Below are 22,201 nucleotides of genomic sequence, written 5' to 3'. Positions count from 1 at the left end.
GTCGATCTTGGGTGCAGTGCTTTTCGAATTCGATGTGGAAGGGATTGCAATGATTGACTCTACACACTATTAATATAGTAGTAGTACTGGTTCTTTGCGTGGTGCATTTGATCTATATATTATTCCTGCCTGGTCGTCTGTCAGGCAGACAATGGGAACTGGTGGCATTATGAACGTAAGCCTGTGCGGTAGTATGGAAGGTAACGGCGAGAGATCAGTATTGATGATCTCGGGTATATGCTGATGCCATTCCAACTGTAGGATGGGCTATATTAATGACTATTATTAAAACAAAAAGTGAAAGAAGAAGAATGAAGAGTGGTCATCTATAAATTCACGTCCCCAGCGCTTCCATCTGCTCACTTCCCAACAGAAAGATCTGGTTGAACGTTGGTGCCGAGGGCAAGCTGGCGCCCGATGTTTCCAAAACAGACACAGGCGCTGTAAAAAACACTAGCAAGCCAGATCGCGACCGCTGTGGCGTCTTGTGATAAGCCGCCTTCGATGTCATGTGCAAGCTGCCAGTTGCGGATGCCCAGACCGGTCGACGATGGTATGATTCCGGGGTGAAGAATCAGCGTAATTCCCATGCCTGTCAGTGCGACCACCGTAGACAACCAAAAGCCGGTCTTCGTCCGGTCGATCAAATACCACAGGAATGGGTTGACTAGAGCGAGGGTAAGCGATTCTTGGGTCGTAGACTCCCATGGCAGTTTCCGCTTTTGTAGAGTTAGCATATATCATCTTCTTCATATACAAAAATGGTATCAAACCAGAGCGAAGCCAATTCCCACAAAAGCACCAATGCTGCGAACCGCAAGGGTCCACCGCGAAGACCGTGTGCCACTGCTTGTTCCCTTTCCAGCCGCTTGGTATCCATTTGCCAACTTCTTCGAGCTTGAGGTACTTTTAGCATTTTCCCACAGATTGTCTAGCCAAGGTAACACAAAGGCAAGCGCAACTCCGCCCACCCCCCATGAACCAAGATATCTGTACGAGTTTCGATCGATGAGTTCAAGTTTGACGGGTGTGATCTGGTGGTTTTCGTGCAAATGGGCCATGATTACCCCATACACTACCCCGCATGCGAAAAGAAGACTCATTTTCGAAATCAATGGCACGTAGAAGGTAAGAGTGGTCGTCCGACGGTGCACAGCAGCGCGCTGATCTGGAGACCGGGTGTCGAGGGCCCGGTGAGGTGGCAGGTTGCCGTCGATCGGCGTGTGTATTTGCGTATCCCAGGGGCTATTCTCATCTCGACCGCTCTCGAACGCCGTCGGTTGGAAGATTCCGAGTAGTGTTGAGGAAGTCAGGTTGAGCAGCGACCCTGTCCGTCTCGCTGCCAGGTCGCTCTTGACGTCTAGGAGATCGGCTGCGTTGCTGCTGCCCTGAACTTCGCCGCTGGGCGGGGTGGGAGGTTGTGAGGAGTCGTTGGAAGGGAGTTCGAAGGGTCGCCGCGGTCTGGGCCGAAGAATTCGAGGAGTTTCGCTCATTGTACGCGAACGGTTGATCTGTTTTTTTTTGGGTATCTGGACAAGATCCGAGAGGTGAAGTTGGGCTTGGTCAAAGTGAGAGGTACACAGTCACTATTATAGCATGCCACCGTTGGAGCGTGCAGTTGCCAGTTAATTGCCAGTCGGAACGTTTTTTGCTCCTTTGCAGTATTGTTGGTCTGTTGGGGTTGTTGACGCCGAGAGCCGATGGTGTGGACGGGAGCCGAAAAATATCGTATGGATTGTTGTAAGAGGGATAATAATGCGAGCGAGAAGTGGGTGATAGCAGCACGCACACGGCTATGTCTTATAAGCAAGAACTAGCAACCGAGCAAGGATGGCGACTGTGGTAGAGGTCCGGATTATTACATGTGTTTATTCTGTTGAAGGATCTGCATGCTAACATAAACAGCCTAGGCTAACGTTAATTAGTCCCTGCCGCCGCCAATTACGGCCCTCGGGTTTTCAATATTATGACATGACACATGTATAGCCTTCGCTCTTCGCTCTTCAATATTGCTCAACTACAACGGACATAACAGCCCCTCAGTTGACGCGCTCAATCATATACATATGTAATAAAAATGTGTTTAACAGCAGCAAGTCGTCTGTTACGTTACATCCCCGCAGCGAGCACCACTAGGGACTAGGTACATACATCGTCGTCGTATTCATCACACGATCATGCTCATCCCCGTCTGGTTTCCAATCGTCGCTATACGGCCTGTCTGAGAGGACAGTTAGCCCCGTCCTTGAGCCCTGCACAGAAGCGGGGATGTTTAAGTGAGTGCAGCGTGCAGCGTTAATTGCATGTGGAACGTATCGTGACGGGCTGGGCTCATGCAGATCGCTGCCTGCACCCTTGTGCAGTTGACCTGTATATGCCTGCCTGAGATGTACATGTGCCTCGTGATCAGTCTATTTTGGGGAGATTGACTGCTTCGGTTATATCTTTAATACATGTAGGCAAGAATCGACTTTGTTGTCACAACATTAACATTAAACGCCGTTGTAATATACATTCATGAAACATATAAATCAGTTGTGATGATTTTATCAGAAACAAATCTTGTAAACAAAATAAGGATAAAACGTAATTCGAAGCTGAAAAATGAAAAAGATAGCGTGCCAAATCCTCAACTAATCCTCACTGATCTTCCATGACTTCGTCCCCTTCGCCAGCCTGTTCAAGATCACCATCGACATCATCTTCCCCATCGCCGCCTGCTTCAGAGTAGCTATCGTAGCCATTGCGGCCTTCAAAGGTGGAATCGCCATCGCCCTCTCCCTCCTCGAGTTCGTCGTCGTCACCCTCTTCGTCGTGCTCGTCTTCAGGGTATGATAGTTCCGAGTCGTCCTCATCTTCGTGTCCGCTTCCCTCGTTCAGGGCGTCTTTATCGACGTCGTCCAACGTCTCGTCGCCATAGAGATCTGGATCACCACGAGAAACACTCGCGAGAGAGGATTGTACGTCGCCAGAGGGACCGTCTTTGACAGAAGTGCCATCAGCGATATCAGACGATGGCTGCACGTCGCTTTTAACAGATGGCATAACCCTAGATTTCAGGTTCGAAGAGGCAGAAGCGCTCGGCGCAATCTTGCGTTTCGAGGGACGAGGTGGTCTTGGCCGAGCCGATCGAGATGATCGACCAACTCGTCCGCCGAGGCCGAGTTGGACAGTGCCGTTCTGGTATGCTTTCTGGCGTTCTTCTCTCGCCTTTTTGCGGTCCTTACTTGGCCCATTGGCCTTTGACCAGTCCCAGCGATCCAATCTTCTAGAAGCCTTGCGGAGAACTGACAAGAAGTGATGAGCTGCTTCCCCATAATCCTCCTTCTTGGGAATATTCCCCCAAATATCTTCCCCTTCGACGACTCCAGCATTGGGCAAGTTCTGGATTATACGCGAACTGTAGCGAACGACAGCTGGTTCCATTTCTCGCTGGAGGCGTGTGACTCTATAAGCTTCAGCTTTGCGCTGTGCTAGCAAATATGCGATGCGATGTCGACGGTTTTGTTCGACAGCTAATTGGTGCTGTGTTAGTGGCCGGGGTCGACGGGACGGCAGAGTATGGCTTGGAGTTGCAGAATCATTTATAAATTGATTCAGAACCGGATGCCCAGATCCTGGAGGAGCCGGAGACGCGGCATCCGAAGTAGGTTGGTCCATTCTTGTCTTGAGAACAATACGTTGAGCAGTCGCCCGGTTGAGGGATGACTCTCGTTTCGGTTTCTTGTATCGCGAACGAGCAGATCCAGGAGTGGACCAGTCATCCTCTTCGTCAAGAACTGCAACTCGACGCGTAGAAGGATGGAGGGGTGTGGAATTTGCAGACCCGATCTGGTCATCATCAAAGCCGGGCTCCGTCTTCTTGGAACGTTTGGTGATTCGAGGAATAGGCTCATCTTCCTCTAATATACGCTTACGTTCCAAGCGCATTTCTTCGGCGTACTTGATCTCCTCGGGGGTATCTGTGTTCTCTTCATTTGCCTGCTCCTCTGTCAAGCCCTCAAATGCTGGTACTTTGATAGGCAAACCACCTGTACCTTCTCCATCCAGACCTGCCCCGAATGGATTGTTCAAAGCAGCTTCCCGGGAGAAATCGCTTTCAAGGTACCACCACATGAGCCATAGAAAGGCATTCGCTCTGCTCTTACTGCTGAGTGTGCTGCGCATAACGAGATCAAAGAAATCACGGGGAGCGAAAAAGTGTGTCTCGGATATTTTCGGTGCATACTGTGCCAGGAGGAAAATAAGGTGGACGGGATTAGTGCGAGGTACACTCTCTTCTTTGATCTTTTCGATAGTTGGCGGCTGGTCGGTATCTTCCGAAGCGCCTTTTAGAATTGACTTGAGGCGAGGAGCATCTTGGAGTTGTTTGTAAGCATTCGGGTCTTGGTTGGCTTGTAAAGATGGAATCGAATGATACGTTCTCAATTGCGCTCGCATTTCTGGGAAGACTATCAAAGCAAGTTAGTAATTTTCATTCTATTCCAAGACGAAAAGTGAAAGTGAAAGTGAAAGTAAAAAGCGCGTACAATTCAAAGTAGTATTCATGCGCCCGAAATTAACCAGCAGGCAGACCATTGCCATGCTAATCGCAGCCTGCTTATCATTCTGTAGCTTGTCTTTCAGGATCTTGCTCGTTTTGCTGCTCCTTGCCATCGCATCGATGTAGATATCGGCAAAATCGAGGTTCTTAACACCATCAGAAGCTCGCGTGAAGACGGGGGTTTTATCCTCGAAAACAAGCTTCAGAAACTGGTACTGGATGTCCTTACGCCATAGCGCGATACCGTCTTCTTTCTTCAGGTGCTTGATCTTGTTTCCAGAGTAAACTGAGCCGATCGTGCCATTGGCCTGGCGGCGAATACCGACAGTCGCGCTGACGGTGCTGTGTGTTGGTTGATCGTCCCCGGCTTCAGAGTGAGCCAGAGAATCGTCGATTGCCGCTGTCTCGACGTCTGCCATTGCGTCGGGGGTTCGCTGAAAAACGAGGGTCGCAGAATCCGAGCGATGCAAGATGAGCGCGTTCGATGGTTTCAGCTATTCCCCCGACGTGGTCGAAGGGAATGGAAAGGAGCAGATGAACAAAGGGGCGAGGAAGCTTGAATTAGCTTGTGTAACAGAACCGATGGCGGAAATATTATTCCTAGTAAGATGCGTTCCTTTTCAATCGAGACAATATGTAGAGAGGCGATGGATGCGATACAAATAACGAACAAACGGACGCCGCGTGAGCCGAGAAAAAGACAAGGCGGCCAGATTCTCTTTGTCGGGAGCGCTGATAAGTCGACGCGAGATCTTGCTGGAGGTTGCTGCTATCCATGACCCACTCGACTACTCGTATATCCGTATATAATCATGGTACACGACTATATACTCTGCTATTTTCTTCTTTTTTGTTTTTCTTTTTGTTTATTATTATTAATATTATTATTATTAATTATAAATGAATGCTGTTTAACCTTAGATAAGATATTTATGCAAATAAACAAAGAATATCATTAGTAAAAGGTATAATTTCTTAATTAGAATGTATATCAAAATTATATTTAAAATCACTCTTTCGGTAAGACTTAATGAAATCTTGAAATTTATATAAACGTCTAAGATATAAGTACTGATACTATTTTTTTTTACTAGCTACGATAAAGAGAAGGATTAAGATCTCTAACTATTGCTGTATATAATCCCGAAATCTTTGAGAACTTTATAAGTATTGTAGGGTCTAGCATTAATTGTATATATAATGATCTTAGGCAAGGAAAGGGCTTTATTATCAGTAAGTAGAAATTCTTCACAACCAACATTCGAATATCAATCGATCCTATGGAAATACAGTCGAAACGAAATCCCTTAAAGATAACTTTCTTAGTAGCAACCTGGCATTGCTTATACATCACCACTATCAGAAGATTAGAAAAACTCGAATGAAAAGGCACCAAATCCTGTTCATCCATCTATTAGCCACCTTATAGTAGTATAACTGGTATATTTATAAACTTCCTCTAGTTAGAGTCGCTCTAGCGACAGAAATCCTCAACTACAGCTCGAGATCCGGCAGGATTGTGTCAGATAAACGAATCAAGCAGTTGTATGTATACCGGCTTAAGCATTTATTTCAGTGTAAGTTGCAGTGTCTCTGTCTCATATAAGCATCGTCTTTTCCTCCTTAAATGAATGATCGCCGACCGCCCTTCAATAGAAGGATGCTGAGGTGGTGATCTTTCGTAATAAAGATAGAATGATTAAGCTCGCAGCCTATATAGTAAAATATAGGTACTAAAACCTAAGTGAATCTGTTACCCTTCTTCCTTAATATGGTGGTAATTGGGTAGCCGATAAAGTGATAGGATTAATTTAGAGTGTACTATGTATGAAGGCCATAACGCGAAGCGATTTTTCTTAACGTAGTAATGGTGTTTCTTACTTTTGTGATTATATGCGGCACACTTTATATTATATTACTTTCAATAAGATTCTCAATATCTTATCTCGGCTAGCAAGAATGGATATACATATTCGACTAGCAGAACTCAACTGTTAGAATTTACCCCTAGGATGAAAAGCGACGGAGCGATTTTTCTAGCTTATTATTGAGGTGAATTCTTGACCAATACTAATCTAACAAAATCTACCTCTCTTTATAGATAGCGATTAGCGAATCTAAAGACTAAAATTGTTAACAACCATCAGTATTATCCAAAGAAGCATGCTGTGTTTCTACACCCTCACCGGACAAATAAATCCTCAAGTCCACAATAAATACTATAAGTCCAATCTAACAACAGACCTGCAGAGCCTGCTAGATAAAGATAAGATCCCAAACTTAGTTAACCAAGTCTTATAACTTGTCTATATCTTATAACCCTGACGCGCAGTACCAGCTCAAATAGACTAATGATACCTACCAAGAAGTTGTGGAATCTCTGGCCGATCCTAAAATATTAGTGGAGGAGTGAGCCTGCTTCCATGCAGAGAAATGAAAGTTAGAGAGGAAGGCTTAGAGTAAGTATCAGAAATGGTAACCTATACAAACAACCTCTGCCGACCTCAGATTTAAAGATGACGGGGACTATTCCCCAGGCCATCCGGTTATACATATGCCACGGAAATGTATAGTCATTTCTGAAGCAGTAACACTAGGAATTTATTACAAATATGTAGGGGTTTTTTGAATTTTATTATCTTTCCACCTTTTGAAACTGTTTCTAATAATATATAATAAAAAAACAGAAGAAAGAAAATAAAAACCAAGAGAGGGAACGAGTTTAAAGGGACACATCCTTTCAACAAAGTATTGTTAAGGGTACACCATTCCTTGGGGCGGCTGGTATTGCTGATTATGAGCCGGATCAGTCCGACGTACCATCTCCTTCTCCTCTTGCAGAAGTCCACAGCAAGGACACCAGTATGTACTGCAGCAGTCGCCACAACCTGATCCTTTGATCCCTAACTGATCACGCATCTCACTCCGTTTGATTGTTTGCAGGACCCACTGCAGACCACAGTTGGCGAGAAGAAACCAGCCGATACACTATCACTTCCAGGATATCTGTTAGCATGTATTTCCCCCGATTATATGGAGGATTCGAATCATACATTACCGTTGCAGTAGCTGAAATCCGATAGCGTAGGGTCAATGAGACGGGCTTGTGTTCTGCCAAAGAGAAAGCAGGAACAGAAACAAGCACCGAAACCTGCAAGGATATGAATTAGCCACGACGGAGATGTCTTATCCTACTTGGGAATAAAATGCATACAGGTGCTGCATGGCGAGCAGCAGTCCCAGAAAGAGTGTGACCAATCATCCGTATGGGAGTTGGCTTGAGCTGGGTGGTTGTGTTTTGGCTCCATTGTGGTAGAATGTTAATGGAAATCTCAATATACTTCTGTGAGACATGATCTTTAAGGACAATATATACTGTTATCTGTATATAGAAGAATGAGAGGAAAAGTTTGACGTCAATTAGAAAAATCCCAGCAACCGATCACTATACTATTGCCACAGTGGAATCCCTATCATACAGAAACAATAAAACTATAAAATAACCTGATACACAACTATCCAATGATAGGGCTAGCTGAATTGAACTTTATGACTTAAGATAATTCCAATAGAAGCCGACTCAAATGCTAAGGCCGTTAGGGACCACGTCACTTGTCAAAAAATCTATTCAGCGGCTACTTTTGTCTTCAGGGTCGCGCCTGTACACGTGTACAATACGAATAATTAGTGCGATATAGGCTTGATCCCCTTAATGTTGCGTCCAGGCATGAATTGAGTGAAATCCATTTTCCATTTTCCATCCCATTTCATACCCAAGAGACCATATATTTACAAGGCAGCAACGAGTATCTAGAAGGGGAACAACGAGTATCCAGAAAGGGAAAGTATGAGTATCTAGAAGGGGGATAGCATTGCACCAGAAATAAAGTTTATTGTGAACTATTTTAGGTTTCATGCCATCAGCGCATGGATAACCCCTTTGGGCTGAGTCCTCGTGAAAGTGGATCGCCGAGGAGCCTATCATGTTGAGAAATGAAAGGTAGTCTCGGGGACGGTAATATTACTGTCGGCCCCATACCGAAACTCAAAAATGATAGGTCTGCCTTTTCACTTCTCACACACAAGCCACTTCGCCCACTGAATCTCCTGGGACGGAAAGAGAGGAGAAGGGTTACTTGATATATTTGGAAATACATAATCAACCACAACCACCTGTGGATATGGATAGGTGAGCAAAACCTGTCACATCTGTTCAAGTGTTCAGTAAGCCAGCGCTTGGCATTGACAAACTATAGATGGCAACTTGACAGCCAAACCCGAAGGATTGCAGGGGATAAAGCCTTCTGCGGCTGAATGTATATTGTAGCCAACACTAATGTTAGTTGCATTTTAGTTACTATTTACGTACAATACAAAAGCAGGAGCTAGGCCGATATAGGGATCTTTCTTTGCCTTTTGGGAATAGCAACACAAGGATTAGGAGCACACAAGTATTAGGCTCAGAGATTTGCAATTTGACCCCCAAATATCCTGAGCCCTCAACGCCTTATGTTGATAGACAGAATAATCTTCTGTTTTCCTGTGATAGAGTGAAAGCTTTCTCCTTTCTTTGCATCTTCGTCCGCATTTCAGCGACCATTACAACATTTTCATAGCCGTATTGGCAACATAATTCCTCTTCCCCTCTTTTGAAACCTTTGAAACTTTACTGAGGGCTGTACATCCGATGATGGAATCAAAGTCATCCAGTGTGACGCAAAGCCAGGCACCGATATATCACCATGACTACGATCGCTCCAAGTTACTAAGTGGTGAAGCGAATGGTGAAGCGAATCCGAAGTCCTACAATGCACGATATTCCAGTGGGATGGTACGCTCAGCGAAATGGCTGACAGTGACAATTGTGGTGTCGGTCATAATATCCATCCCCGTGATCGTGCTTCGGACTACATTGGTCTCATCCGACATTCAGAACCTAGATCAACTTAAACAAGTATACCAAAGCCAGTGGAAAAATTTAGGTTTTTGGATTTCGTGCTGGATTCTGGTCTCGTGGTTTTCCGCATGTGTTTTTCATGCCTTGATCATATTCTTTCCTCATATTTTCAGAAATGTGGCTAAATACATCAACCCTGCTCATGCCCGTTATTGGAAAGTATTTTACTTTATGAAATGGCCAGTCACGATTTTGGGCTGCACTATATGCTCGTACATCAGCTACGCTCTAGTAAGTATAAACAATTTGAAGTTTTAGTCTTTCCTATTCGTTTGTTGAGCTAACCTGTCAAAGATAATATACGCCAATGACAACCTTACAGCCAATATTGATTTTTCTGAGCTTCCTTGGGACGTGTTTGGCAATGCTACTATAACAACTCAAACCGATAGTAACAACGTTACCTATCAAATCGTCACTATCGATGGTTTTACTTACGATGATCACAACTCCAAGCAAACACTATTTTTGGCCCAAGATATTATTGAGAATGTTCTTTTCAACATTATCCTGTGGGCTGCTCTCTGGTTCATCGAAAAATGTGTGATCTTATATATTTCAATTCACTACAACAGTCGATCAAACTTTGGTCAGCTCGAATATTGTAAGGAAGTCGTTCAGGCACTAGTGACTCTTTACGATGCATCGATCCGTTTACATCCTGTCAATCATTATGCATTCGACACAGATGATGCGGCTATCATCTACAGCCAGCCAGCTCGGCGTGAAGGCCGTTCGGGTGGCCGTGTGAGAGATATCTCCAATATGCTGGACATTGGAACACAGCATTTTACGTCGGCACTTGGTACGTGTCCTTTTTTTCCCTTTAATTCAGTCTATCGCGATTGATTTAACTGCGGTCTGCTAACAAATGACTGTGTCCACAGGCTATGTGGTGAACAGCAGCGAAGAATCTCATTGGCTTGTTCCTCGCTCTTCCTATGCCTTCGTATTGCGAGCAATAGATAACCCTACCACCGCTAGAGCATTAGCAAATCGCATCTGGATGGCATTGGCATCCGAGGAAAGAGATGTTCTGACATTGGAAGACATAAAGAAAGCCTTGGCTCCTCAGCAATTCGGTTACGATGATCCTGAATATCTTTTTCGGCTGGTCGATGAGAGCGAAAATGGGAATATCAGACAGGACGAATTCGTCAGTACTGTTGTTGGAATTGGAAAAATGCGCCGGAATACATACGAAGCAATTGCAGACGTTAGCCACGCTTTGAACACTTTCGATTGGGTTTTGTGCATAATCCTTGCTCTTTCCATGGTCTTCTTCATCTGTAGGACAGCCTAGCCTTGTTCAACGGTGCTTGGATGGTAGTTCTGTACGCTGACGTTTCAACAGTGGTATCGTGGGTGCCTCAAATCAAAGCGCTGCGCGACAATATAGCACTTGTCGTTGTTGGTGGAGCATTCATCGTCGGACGTATTGGACATGTAAGTTATTTTTTTGGTCCTATGAGACATGCTAGAATGTTAGATACGCTGACACCCATACAGGAATTCTTCCTAGGGGCTATTTTCTTATTTTTCAAGCACGCATTTGATGTTGGCGATGTCGTCTGGCTCTACAACACGCCAGAGACGACTTACGTTGCATGTGTGGTTAAACGACTATCTTTGCTTTATGTTGTTTTTGAGAGAGTAGATAACAATCTTGAGGTAAGTATGATAAATATTTTTCACATTGAGGCTAACATATCTCATCCTATCGGGTAGATGCAAATGCCAAACGACAAACTGAACACGAAACGTATCGAAAACATTACTAGATCTGGAAAAAACCGAGAACAGATTGATCTTAGTGTTGACTACGAGACAACTTTCAGAGATATTCAATATCTTCGCAACGAGCTGACAACCTTTCTGGGTCGTGAAGACAATCGACGAGACTATCGTCCGAACGTGGATGTCCGCCTCAAAGCGATACCTGATCTTCAAAAGATTCAGCTCCAAGTAAGTTTTTGGCACAAGTCAAACTGGGCGAACGAGGAGCTCCGGTCCGCACGCTCGTCCAAATTTATGTGTGAGCTGCTCCAGACTGTGCGAAGAATTCCTATCAACAAACCTGGTGGTTCAGGCGCCAAAACCGGAGATGAAGGAAAGCCCTCGTATATGGTGGCTGTCAGTGAGGAGGAGGCCGCGGTGAAGCGAGCAGCAGAAAAAGTTAAACAGAAACAAAAGCGGTTCGACTTCGTCAAACCGGCCGACGAAGGCCAGCCGGCAAAGGGGCCTGCACAAGTTGACACGTCCCAATTGCTGGAACAAGAGTTGAGCCCCGATGAGAAATTGCGACAGGAAGAAGAGAAGAAGAGAACTGCTGCGGAGAAGGCAGCAAAAGAAGAAAGGGAGAAAGAGGAAACACGGCTTGCTGAAATGGCAGCTATGGAGCAGCTGAACGAGATACCACTATCTGAGAGGAGCCGAGGTTCATTAAACACTGCTCGCTGGCAGAGCAACAGCAAAGGCGTACGAAGCCGTCGTGTATATTGAGACCCTGCGCTTAGAGTACTCTATCAAGGCTCTTTGAGGAAGAAACATGACCCTCAGGAATTATAGAAAACTCAACATGAGAATAATTAGTTAGCTTGAACCATGGAAGTTGTTCTGATCTCAATGAATTGCTTGATATTCGACATTATTGTTGTTTGTCCTATAGTAGATGTACCCAGTCCCTTGCTCAGATGTGTCTATATTTTGCGATGGGGTGCTGGTATTAATGTCAGAGTATTAATATTCAGGGATAGGCAGCCGATATTTGGGGCTGATCATCCCTACCTATGTGACTTATTCCTATAATACACTTGACTTTCGCAGGTGACATTGATGATAATTCCTCATAATGATTTGATCACGTCGCAATAGCTATCCTTTCAACCATGAACGAAAAGCGAATTTAGATGAAGTAAAGGTGGTATGTACATAATGGTCGTCAATATAAACAGAAATTGAGCATTAAGGGACGGGTTCTCTCTTCCATACCAGGAATATGACCAAAATTAGATCTTCTTTCTTTAGGGTAGTAACCAGCTTCGTTTTTTGCAGTGCTTCTGCAGGGTTCCTCTGCGAGGTATGATCTCAGAGGTGAGAGTCTAATGGCTGGCGACCGCAATGAAGACTCACCAATCAGACTTACTGTTTCTGTTATTAGTCCTTGTTTCGTATCCATAATAAGTGAATTCGTCGGGATAACATCGTCCCTTTTATCCTATATATCATCTAGTCCCGAAATTATTCGGACCTAGAGATCTATATGAGATTGTAGCTTCTTGAAAGACCCAGAGCCAACTAGCCCCCATTGGAATTAAACCAGCTAATTTCTTTGAATTTGCTGCCCAACGTATACTCAATTTTACTAGTATTTGCCTGAACACTAAACAGATGATTATATACGAAAAAATTCATTTGGCAGTATTAGCGAGACAGGTGTATTCTGCTAAGGGATGTGTTAGAGGTGCTTGCACGTCCTATCAGAAAATATCTATATATATCAAACGCCTGAAAGGTCTTTCTAGCAACGAATAAGATCCTCGTAATGACCTCTCTTCTGATGTAGAATATAATAAGAAAATACAGGAACCTTCTCTGTGTTCAATAAACCACGATTGACGCTGATGCAATCATTCGCCTTTCCAGGCCATTCCATTCCTGTTGTTCACCGCTATTACTAATAACATTATCCGTTCACCTACTGCTGCAATAACTGAGAGCAGTGTGCTAAGGTGAGAGGCAGAACTTCAAATCCCGCTCTAGACTCGATTAAGTTCCGTGAGTCACTCCGATTCTCTGATTGGCCACTGTAAGATCCAGTAACCCTAACCCTAACCTTAAGGCAAAGAAAAACCGGGGAGATATGCCACATCGAAATTCTTGTCCAATCAACATCCACAAGTGACATTTCGCAGGGTGAAGTATATCAAATCCGCCACTTTTGACAACCACATCATTGGGCATCTTCTGGTTGAGGGTTTCAGCAAATTCTTTTGCGACATACCTATAAACCTGTATGGGCCCTTGAACATCATGTTCTGTCTCCTTATCGTCAGGCTACATCTGACTTCGTCACGTTTTGATTCGAATTAGGGTTTTACAAAGGCACCTTTAACAATGGCCCAAGCCTATTCTGAGTCCCACTCGCCTACTGATAATCAGAGCTCTACAGCAGCTTGTGATGTGGAAAAAGAGGGGGCTCTAAAACTGTCAGGCGTGTCCCAAGAAAAGCAATCCGCTTTCAAGAATCTCGGGATACTTGACCGGTTCCTCGTAGTATGGATTTTCCTTGCCATGACGATCGGGATTATCCTAGGCAACTTCGTTCCCAATGCTGGACCTGCGCTGCAGAAGGGAACATTCGTTGGGGTCTCTGTCCCAATTGGTGAGCATTGGTAGCGATGTTACTTGCTCCTGTATACTAATCCTGCGCTCTTCAGCTATCGGTCTTCTTGTCATGATGTACCCGATTCTCTGCAAAGTGCGATATGAAACGTTGCATCGCGTATTTCAGACACGTCAGGTCTGGATCCATATCGCCTTCAGCGTATTTTTCAATTGGATAATTGCTCCTTTCTTCATGGTAAGTTGGTCCTTGCCCGTGTAGCCCAGACAATCTTTTTGCTCATGCGGAATCATTTAGTTAGCGTTAGCTTGGGCTTTCTTGCCTGATCAACCAGAGCTGCGGCAAGGCTTGATCCTTGTGGGACTGGCACGGTGTATTGCTATGGTGAGTCGGTTCGCACGATCCTTAACTCATACATCCTATCATTGGGTATTTCATACTCACGTTTCTCTACTAGGTTTTGATCTGGAATGGGCTAGCGGGGGGTGATGGCGATTACTGTGCCATTCTAGTTGCCATCAACTCTCTCCTTCAAATGGTGCTATTCGCGCCAATGGCCGTCTTCTTTATCGAAGTGATCAGCGGTGATACTGTCGCATTTGAATATTCGACTGCCGCCAAGAGCGTCGCCGTATTCCTTGGAATCCCCCTAGGCGCTGCAGTGTTGACGCGTTTCATCCTTCGATGGTTAAGTGCGCGATGGTATGATGAAGTTTTTCTGAAATGGGCCAGTCCGTGGTCTTTAATCGGTCTTTTATTCACAATCCTGGTGTTATTTGCCTCTCAAGGCCACCAAGTGGTGCATCAAATTGTTTCAGTTATTCGCGTTGCAGCGCCTCTCATTGTTTACTTTGCCATCATCTTTTTTACTACTCTTTTCATCGCATATAAAGTGGGATTTGGCTACAAGTTAGCCGCAACACAGAGCTTCACCGCAGCTAGTAATAACTTTGAGCTGGCTATCGCTGTGGCTGTTGCAACGTTTGGGGCAAATAGTAATCAGGCCCTTGCATCTACGGTAGGGCCTCTGATTGAGGTGCCGGTGCTGCTGGGGCTCGTCTACGCTGTGAAATTTGTGGCGAAGAAATCGGGCTGGAAGGATTAGGGAAGATGAACACATATACTCCTAATAATAAAGATAATAATGACAGTCAAAAAATTGGAACCGGAAAGATGTAAATAAATATATTAGAGTTTTTAGAATTAATTTCATTGGCATCAGTCCCGTCAACATTTGAATAATTTATATTATTCTTATTTGGTTATCCAGTCGCTTCACAACTTGGTGAAAGGAGAAGCAACGTGGAGCGAGAAAAGAAAGGCAACTCCTTGATAAAAGCATATAAACTCTCGTGACACAGCTACACGTTGCCGCCAGTCTTGAGGGCATAAATTTGAAAAGAGCCTGTATAGATGATGAATATCCTCTTCAAGACAGTGTCGATTAAGAAAAAACTTACCAGCACACTCATTAAAGTCGATTTCAGCAAAATTAACTGTCGACTCCTTAGAAGAATCTGAAGGGCCACAGCAACTACCCTGGGTTAGATAGGAGGACTGTTTATACAGGTTGAGATCCGATTTTGCATCGACAATCAAAATGTCTAAAGTCGAGTCAATACGAGACTATCTCTTCGCAGGAATAAGTACCTTTGAATCCAGCACGCTTGAGGTATTCCTCATACTCTGCAACCTGACTGGCACCTGCAATACATCCTACATAAAGTGCCAAGTCGTCAACTATCTTCTGCGGGAGTTCCTTTCTTGCCAGGATATCACTGATAGCAACTCTTCCGCCAGGTTTCAACAAACGAGCAATCTCCTCGAATACGGAGGCTTTGTCATTTCTTGGGACAAGATTGATGACGCAGTTGCTGATAATGCAGTCGACACTGGAATCTGGAAGCGGAATAGAGGTGATCAAAGCTTCAATAAACAAGGCATTAGACAGGCGAGCGGAGTTGGCGTTGTTATTTGCCAGTTCAATCATATCCTGACCGACTTATTAGTCCCTAACCACATGAAATGAGGCAGGCCGCATCTCTCACCTTTGTCATGTCGATTCCAATGGCCTTCCCCTGTGGTCCTACCTTACGTGCTGCCAGAAAAACATCGATACCACCCCCGCTGCCGAGGTCGACAACTGTCTCACCCTAGATGAGCAATCATAAATTCAGAGATGTCTCAATGCATTGACATATATTGGTCTTTGATTACCTCCTTTATATTAGCATATGCAACTGGGTTGCCGCAGCTTAAGCCTAGATTAGCTTTGTCCGGAAGAGAACAAAGTTCTTCAGTGCTGTAGCCGAAGGCTTTGGCGATTTGTTCTTCGCTGTCGTGTTGGGATTCTGTAGCACCGGAGCATTTGGCGATATCACCATAGCGTAGCTGCACCTCTTGATACATATTTTTGTTCATTTTGGAAAGCGTTGCTTGATGAGAATAGATAGATTGGAGTAAGAGAGCCGGAAACCTTAGGAGGTAGACCACTCGGGTACAGGGTACTAATTGCTTGCGGCTGCAAAGCGAAACGGTAAATGGGGCAAAGCCAGGTATTTATGTCCTGAATAACAGAGCTCGTAGCTGAGAAGCATGCTCCAAGTTGTGGTGGCAGCTACCCTCTGATTGGTCAGCTCTATGATGGTATGTCACCACTTACACTTTCAAAGTCGCCCCCAAGCAAGAGACGAAAGTGATGTGTCATCGCTTTTGAATGTATTTCTAAATGATTAAGGTATATTCTCATAGCCTAATATAACTTTATGGTCATCTAGTTCTCTTGTAAAAAAGATATACACGACTATACCAAAAGCAGGGACCTAATGAGAGTAGTTCTTCTTACATCAAATATTGTGCTATTAGTAAACGAACACTGGAACTAGTTAATGGATGATTTCGGCAAGCACGGACAGCAGAACCCAATTATCAACTCTACAACCTTCCAGCGGAGCCCTGGCGTTTCTATACCCGTGGCGAAGCTTACTATCCAGCTCCAATAAGTTTAAATTCTTTTTGTTACAGAGACTGACAATCTGGATAGCAACAGTGCAAAGAGTTGTATCTTGAAGAACGTCGTCGATTAATCCTGTCGGGATATAGCCAGATATATTCTGGGTAGTCACAGATAGAAAGTCGGTCAGATGACGTTCTGGCGCTCCTTCATGTAAATTCGGCATGTAAATATTAGACATTGCGAGCCCAAAAGAGTCACCAAATGCTGTAAATGGCGAAGGTGGAAGCTGCACACCCAGCGGTCCAGGATCTGCAAATTCCGTAACCGTCGTAGAAGACCCAACAAATTCAGAAATCGTCTTATGTATGGTGAGTTAGCCACGACAGCTGGGAACGGTATTAAGTACCTTTCGTTCGTAGAGTAAACGAACACAGGTAGGCTTACATTTGACAACTGTAAGGTTGTTGGATCAGTGTCCAACCCAACAGAAAACGACCCTGGATTTGTCGCAACAAGGTCTAATTGTCTCTCTTTCGACGTCCCTTCTTGACACTTCTTTGCAAGAAACTGCTCCACAGCGACGGGATCCGCACCACTGGAATCTAATAAGGTTCGTAGCGCCTGGTTTTCCATGCGGAGTTGTTCTCCCTCAGCCTGAAAACTCAGGTTCGCTTGGATGGCGGCTTCCTGATAGGAGGCAATCCTGCCTTCAAGCTCGGCCACATAATCACGCCTGCGTTGTCGACATTTGCGTTGGTTATTACGGACTCGTTCAAGGTTTTCAGCCTAGTATACATGTCAGATGTGATAATTGACGAAGCGGACATTTAGCGGGCTTACCTTCGTCTTTAGTTTTACGCGTGGCATGTTAGAGTATATGGGGTATGATTATATATTGAGATCGTCACAAGGATCGTAGACTTGTTTCGCTTAGTAAATAGGTCATCCCCATTCTAATCACGGAATCTCCTACGGCTCCTGAAAGTGGCTGTCGAAGAGGCGCATCGAGTAGAAGTCGAGAGGTGACTTGACATGGATTATTAGCTACCCCTCCGCAGCCCCACTCTTTTCGTGTACAACGACGAAGTAAAGTGCTCCGATATCATCCCCGGATGTTATCACCAACGAAGCCTATTGTCGAGCTACTTCTCCAGACATGATATTATGATGGTCTAACCATCGACATGTCCGAGTCAAAGAAAGGAAGATCTCGCAATGGTGAGTACTGCCAACCTCTGGTGATCCTGACCAGTATCTGACTTTGAGTTGCAGGATGCTTCACCTGTAGAACACGGAAAGTACGTTGTATCAATGCAGATCAACGGTCTATTCCGTCCACGTCTGGCAGAGGAGCAGACAGGTTCTGCTCTAACTGCGAAAGACTGGGCTTAGAATGCCGATGGAGTGCGCCTGAAGCTGGCGAAGAGTACACTCCACCACCGAAGCGCAGGAGACAGAGTGTACGGAAAAATCTCCCTCCGACTGCAGCCACCAATGCTGTAGACCCTGATGCCAGTCTTGCAGCCGCTTCATCAAGCTTAAGTTGCATCGAAGCGCAGCAGCCGACGCTGACTGAAGCTGATCAATCGTTGCCACAACTTGACTTCTCAGATCCTCTGTTTGGGGTAGACTTGGATCACTGGGAAATGGACCTCCCTTTTGACAGTCTCGACTTTATGATATCGGTGCCATCCTCTCCGCTAGCATCGCATCCGACACAAGTGAACCCACCTTCGGGAGACAGTCGCCCACCTCTGGAAATCTCGTGGAATCTCCAAAGCTTGACAGGGGATTTCCGTGGTCTGTCTTCTTCTATCACAGACGAGAACAGGCGCTTGATCGAGCATTATCTTCAAGCTCTGCAGGGCTACTCTAAACTCGCAGACCACCCAAGAGACTCAAATCTATTTCTTTCTGCCTTTTCTGCCTCCCTTTCTTTCCCACCTCTCTTCTATGCCGTACTGGCGTTTTCCTCGGCACACCTCGCCATGAACGACCCATCCTTCACCGATCAAGCCCAAATGTATGATCGAATGTCTTCGGAGTACTTGGAGATATTTCGACTTCAGCAAAATATTTCCATAGAGGGCCTACTCTCTGCAATTTTTGTCAAAGTCAAAAAGATACATATTACAGGCGGCAGCATCGAGCCTTTTCTAAATTTGATGCAAATGGCTGCAGATATCCTGAGCAGTGACCAGGGGCGCCAGTATCTTCGTGGCTCGCCGACACTGGGCAGACGAATCATCACTCGTCTCATAGTCCTAGACGCCCGTGCGGCCTCGTATCGACTGGGAGGTGGTCAATTCATACATTGCGCCCGCGCCATATCGGCTTTATCGGACATGTTTCCAAACACAGTCCGAATTGACCCTGCTACTGATGGTATCATGTGTCTGCTACAAGTTTCCTTACTCCGAATGCGGGTAGCCGACCTGGACCTTCGTATCCATCAGCAAATGCAATCTGAAATCATCTCAACGCCACCTGTTCGCACGGAGGAGGTCACATCCCTCTACGCCTCATTGCAAGCCCATATTCGCGCATGGGAAGTGTCTATGAAGGTCAGTGTCGATTTTGAGAACGAGTCAGCCTTACCACCAGAGGGAACTCTCGATGCGGTGGGTTACAGGGACTACACCGTCTTGTCCGCTCTTCATTCCACGAGACTCTATCTCTACTTTATTTATGTGAGTATATACAAGATCTCTGTCCACTCAAACCGAGCCATGAAGACCTAATCCATGTGCAATTCATAATCAGCCCTTGCCAATCTGTCCGGTGCATCATTCCGTCTCAACTGTGTTGCATTGCGAACTAATGATACAGAAAGACCCTTCTCGGGCAAACTCGCCTGCCTCGCTTCTGCCATCCTCACTATTTTTGGCGGGACTTTGCACAAGCAATATCCTTTATCGTGACTGGGTTCTGAGAATCTTAAAGCAAGGGGAGCGATGGGGCATCTACATTCGCAAGGTCGGGGATTTACTCGGAGATATTGTTCAAACCCGCCTTCAAGGGTTGCCCGTAGACATACGCAACGCGATGGAAAGGGCTACTGGCACATTTGTGATCTGACCTGAGCATTACGCATTCTATGAAAAAACAAATTATGTCCTAATGGCTTTCCAATCTGCAGATCATGGAGACTACATGACATATCTAAACGTCTCTTCTTGTTCAAAATCGGTCTCGTCTGTGAAGTCGAGGCCAACAGAACGACCAACATACGCTTCGATTCGATCACGCCGACCATTCTCATAACGATACCATACAAACTGGCAAATTGGGACAAGGATCATCAGCGCATAGCAGCCCACTGATTTGAGAGATGAAGTCAGCGCCTTCCTTCAAAGAAGCGAATCCATCTGCGGAGATTTCCAAGACGTACTCAGCATTCCAAAGGCCAGCTCATATGCGGGGGCTTGGTCGGCAAGAAAGAATTCTGAGTTACGTTAGTGATTTCTTGACCAATTCATTTATCAACCACAGGGTTGTCGCACGTGGCCCTGCAATAATACCAGCCGCCCATCCAACAAAGATGAGTCCGGAAGCTGTTCTCTTCTTTGTATTGCCGGCGTAGTTGGCAGACATGAGTCCTGTAGTGAGTGTAAAAGACATGGCATGTCTGGAGAAGGGTCAATGGTCCGTCAGTCAGTACATATCTACCTCCTAAAGGGAATTTGTGGATTGACGTACGTATAAGTAAGATAGTACCCTGCGAGCCGGCCAGCAGCGTTATCCTCGGGCAGTGCGTAGAGAAGTGAGGCTCCAATCAAAGGCGGGATTGAATTGATGACAGACAGGAATAGCCGAAGATTGCGGTAATGCGATGCAATGCAGGAGAAAATGAGGAACGTCTCCAGCTGAATTACAGCGGCGGGACATGTGGAGATTACCGTAGCCTGAAGTGTCATGAAGCCGAAGCGTTCGACGGTTTGGCTCGAAAACTGGGAAGAGAATCAGAGATGGTCTGATTGAAATTTTAGTAATCGAGTTTGTAGTGATCGAGCTTACCATACTTGCGAATGTCGAAGGCATCGTGTTGCCGCTGCGTGTCATCAGCATGACTGATACTCACCTCAAGAAGGGCAAAAATTCTGCAATAGATCTTACACAGCAGTAGCGAAGAAGAACCATGTCTGTGGGTCTCTCAACGCTTCCCAGAATTGTGGCCATTTCCAATGGTCAGCAGCCGTAACAATTTGGTTTTGTCTAACCGTGGCAACGGCTGTCTGCTTTTCGAGATCATTCAACCAGCGTGAATTTAGCTGGTTATCTAGTAGCAGAGAGGCGAGTGGGATAGAGAAGCCGAAACTTAATGAACTGAAAAGCAAGAAGAATAACTTCCACGTGGCGATAGCGTTATGGACTATTTTCTTGTCATCCTATCCACAGGCCTGCACGGATGATTGAGGAATGAAACATACTCTCCCCTACTGCGAACGAACTGAGGCAGCCCATGAGATTCCCAATCTTTATTGTCAGTTCAGACTTGTGTTAAGGTGAATGCTCAAGGCTCACTGGAGTACCTGCGAGCCAGAAAGCGGCCCTGAAGGCCTGCTCTTGTCGTGTCCACCAATTACTCGTGATGATGACGAAGAAAGCACCAGCGAAGTTTGCAGCCACGGCTGAATAGATTCTCGTTAACCAGTAACTTCACAAATATTTGTCATATCATTTCTCGACTCACGGAATAGCAGTGTCAGGCTAGACCAGAAGAGCATACAACCAGAAATCATCTTGCCGAGGTACTGGGGAGGATGCCAGGCCAGCTGCGACCACATAATCGGGCCGAACATACATCCAAAGTAAAATATGCTATCGTACCGTGACCCTGTGAGCCTCTATGTTTCTTTATGCTGAGTTATTTAGAGTCCTCTTACCTGCCTACCCAGCTGTAGTCGGAGCCCTTGAGATGAATTGCGTCTTCAAGATTGAACTATAGTTGAGAAGCGGCTTGTCGAGGAATCGCAAAACTGTGTTAGTGGAAACGAACGAAACAATGTGATCATATCTTGACTCACCGAGAAGATGTAGCATCCACACAGCAGGAGCAAGAGAATTAAATCTACGTTCCTCCTGGCTTGATTCTATTCTTGTTGGGAGGACACCGCGTGTTCGACCTATCCTTATACATTCATACCTTGCTCGTGAAAATCGACGATCTTACCGATCGTGATATCGGCTTCCATGTCATAAGTCGCTGCCATATGACTTGCTTTGTCGGCCTCGGAGAAAACAACTAGGCATGTTCGTCTTGTCATGCAGAGCTGAATAAAAGCGACACGTAAACAAATGGAAAATACAGACAGACAGCATTTGGTGGTCGTCATGATTCAAAGTTCTAAAGTCTCGACAATTTAGCCGACAATGTCGGTGCGACATTATCGGCTAATT

At 45.3% G+C, this 22,201-nt stretch overlaps 8 protein-coding genes across 8 annotated transcripts; 3 read left to right on the top strand and 5 right to left on the bottom strand.

Annotated features, from left to right (window-relative positions):
• Nucleotides 1–623: 623 nt before the first annotated feature.
• On the bottom strand, nucleotides 624–1,993 carry BGW36DRAFT_383459 (insulin-induced protein-domain-containing protein). Its single transcript, XM_046216663.1, has one exon. The coding sequence runs from the start codon at nucleotides 1,491–1,493 to the stop codon at nucleotides 768–770; it is 726 nt and encodes a 241-aa protein (XP_046069322.1). The 5' UTR covers nucleotides 1,494–1,993; the 3' UTR covers nucleotides 624–767.
• Nucleotides 1,994–2,640: 647 nt separating this feature from the next.
• On the bottom strand, nucleotides 2,641–4,962 carry BGW36DRAFT_429691 (uncharacterized protein; the record flags this gene model as incomplete). The annotated part of the gene is made up of 2 exons (XM_046220726.1): nucleotides 2,641–4,451; nucleotides 4,530–4,962. The coding sequence occupies 2 exons, from the start codon at nucleotides 4,960–4,962 to the stop codon at nucleotides 2,641–2,643; spliced, it is 2,244 nt and encodes a 747-aa protein (XP_046069321.1).
• Nucleotides 4,963–9,041: 4,079 nt separating this feature from the next.
• BGW36DRAFT_383455 (uncharacterized protein) lies at nucleotides 9,042–12,111 on the top strand. Its single transcript, XM_046216662.1, has 6 exons — nucleotides 9,042–9,731; nucleotides 9,795–10,305; nucleotides 10,388–10,789; nucleotides 10,855–10,946; nucleotides 11,010–11,171; nucleotides 11,229–12,111. Exons 1-6 carry the CDS (start codon nucleotides 9,231–9,233, stop codon nucleotides 12,000–12,002), a joined length of 2,442 nt encoding a protein of 813 aa, XP_046069320.1. The 5' UTR covers nucleotides 9,042–9,230; the 3' UTR covers nucleotides 12,003–12,111.
• A 1,505-nt stretch (nucleotides 12,112–13,616) lies between these two features.
• BGW36DRAFT_300326 (putative arsenite efflux transporter) lies at nucleotides 13,617–14,950 on the top strand (the record flags this gene model as incomplete). Its single annotated transcript, XM_046211613.1, has 4 exons — nucleotides 13,617–13,884; nucleotides 13,940–14,082; nucleotides 14,143–14,229; nucleotides 14,303–14,950. 4 exons carry the CDS (start codon nucleotides 13,617–13,619, stop codon nucleotides 14,948–14,950), a joined length of 1,146 nt encoding a protein of 381 aa, XP_046069319.1.
• A 105-nt stretch (nucleotides 14,951–15,055) lies between these two features.
• BGW36DRAFT_345360 (putative arsenic methyltransferase Cyt19) lies at nucleotides 15,056–16,513 on the bottom strand. The gene is made up of 5 exons (XM_046213196.1): nucleotides 16,063–16,513; nucleotides 15,894–15,998; nucleotides 15,496–15,838; nucleotides 15,306–15,449; nucleotides 15,056–15,250 (listed from the first exon to the last, which is right to left on the bottom strand). Exons 1-5 carry the CDS (start codon nucleotides 16,264–16,266, stop codon nucleotides 15,207–15,209), a joined length of 840 nt encoding a protein of 279 aa, XP_046069318.1. The 5' UTR covers nucleotides 16,267–16,513; the 3' UTR covers nucleotides 15,056–15,206.
• A 28-nt stretch (nucleotides 16,514–16,541) lies between these two features.
• Nucleotides 16,542–17,802, bottom strand: BGW36DRAFT_383451 (uncharacterized protein). Its single transcript, XM_046216661.1, has 3 exons — nucleotides 17,642–17,802; nucleotides 17,246–17,587; nucleotides 16,542–17,159 (listed from the first exon to the last, which is right to left on the bottom strand). Exons 1-3 carry the CDS (start codon nucleotides 17,666–17,668, stop codon nucleotides 16,731–16,733), a joined length of 798 nt encoding a protein of 265 aa, XP_046069317.1. The 5' UTR covers nucleotides 17,669–17,802; the 3' UTR covers nucleotides 16,542–16,730.
• A 118-nt stretch (nucleotides 17,803–17,920) lies between these two features.
• BGW36DRAFT_208713 (uncharacterized protein) lies at nucleotides 17,921–20,078 on the top strand. Its single transcript, XM_046209908.1, has 3 exons — nucleotides 17,921–18,019; nucleotides 18,074–19,491; nucleotides 19,565–20,078. The coding sequence occupies exons 1-3, from the start codon at nucleotides 17,986–17,988 to the stop codon at nucleotides 19,877–19,879; spliced, it is 1,767 nt and encodes a 588-aa protein (XP_046069316.1). The 5' UTR covers nucleotides 17,921–17,985; the 3' UTR covers nucleotides 19,880–20,078.
• On the bottom strand, nucleotides 19,951–21,588 carry BGW36DRAFT_463315 (major facilitator superfamily domain-containing protein; the record flags this gene model as incomplete). Its single annotated transcript, XM_046222204.1, has 9 exons — nucleotides 19,951–20,120; nucleotides 20,193–20,246; nucleotides 20,305–20,429; nucleotides 20,501–20,751; nucleotides 20,819–20,852; nucleotides 20,918–21,173; nucleotides 21,232–21,277; nucleotides 21,326–21,432; nucleotides 21,495–21,588. 9 exons carry the CDS (start codon nucleotides 21,586–21,588, stop codon nucleotides 19,951–19,953), a joined length of 1,137 nt encoding a protein of 378 aa, XP_046069315.1.
• Between the last annotated feature and the right edge of the window lie 613 nt (nucleotides 21,589–22,201).

The sequence above is a fragment of the Talaromyces proteolyticus genome, assembly GCF_021365285.1.
Source record: "Talaromyces proteolyticus strain PMI_201 chromosome Unknown BGW36scaffold_9, whole genome shotgun sequence".
In the NCBI taxonomy this organism is placed as follows: Eukaryota; Fungi; Ascomycota; class Eurotiomycetes; order Eurotiales; family Trichocomaceae; genus Talaromyces; species Talaromyces proteolyticus.
This window is presented reverse-complemented; position numbering and strand designations above follow the sequence as displayed.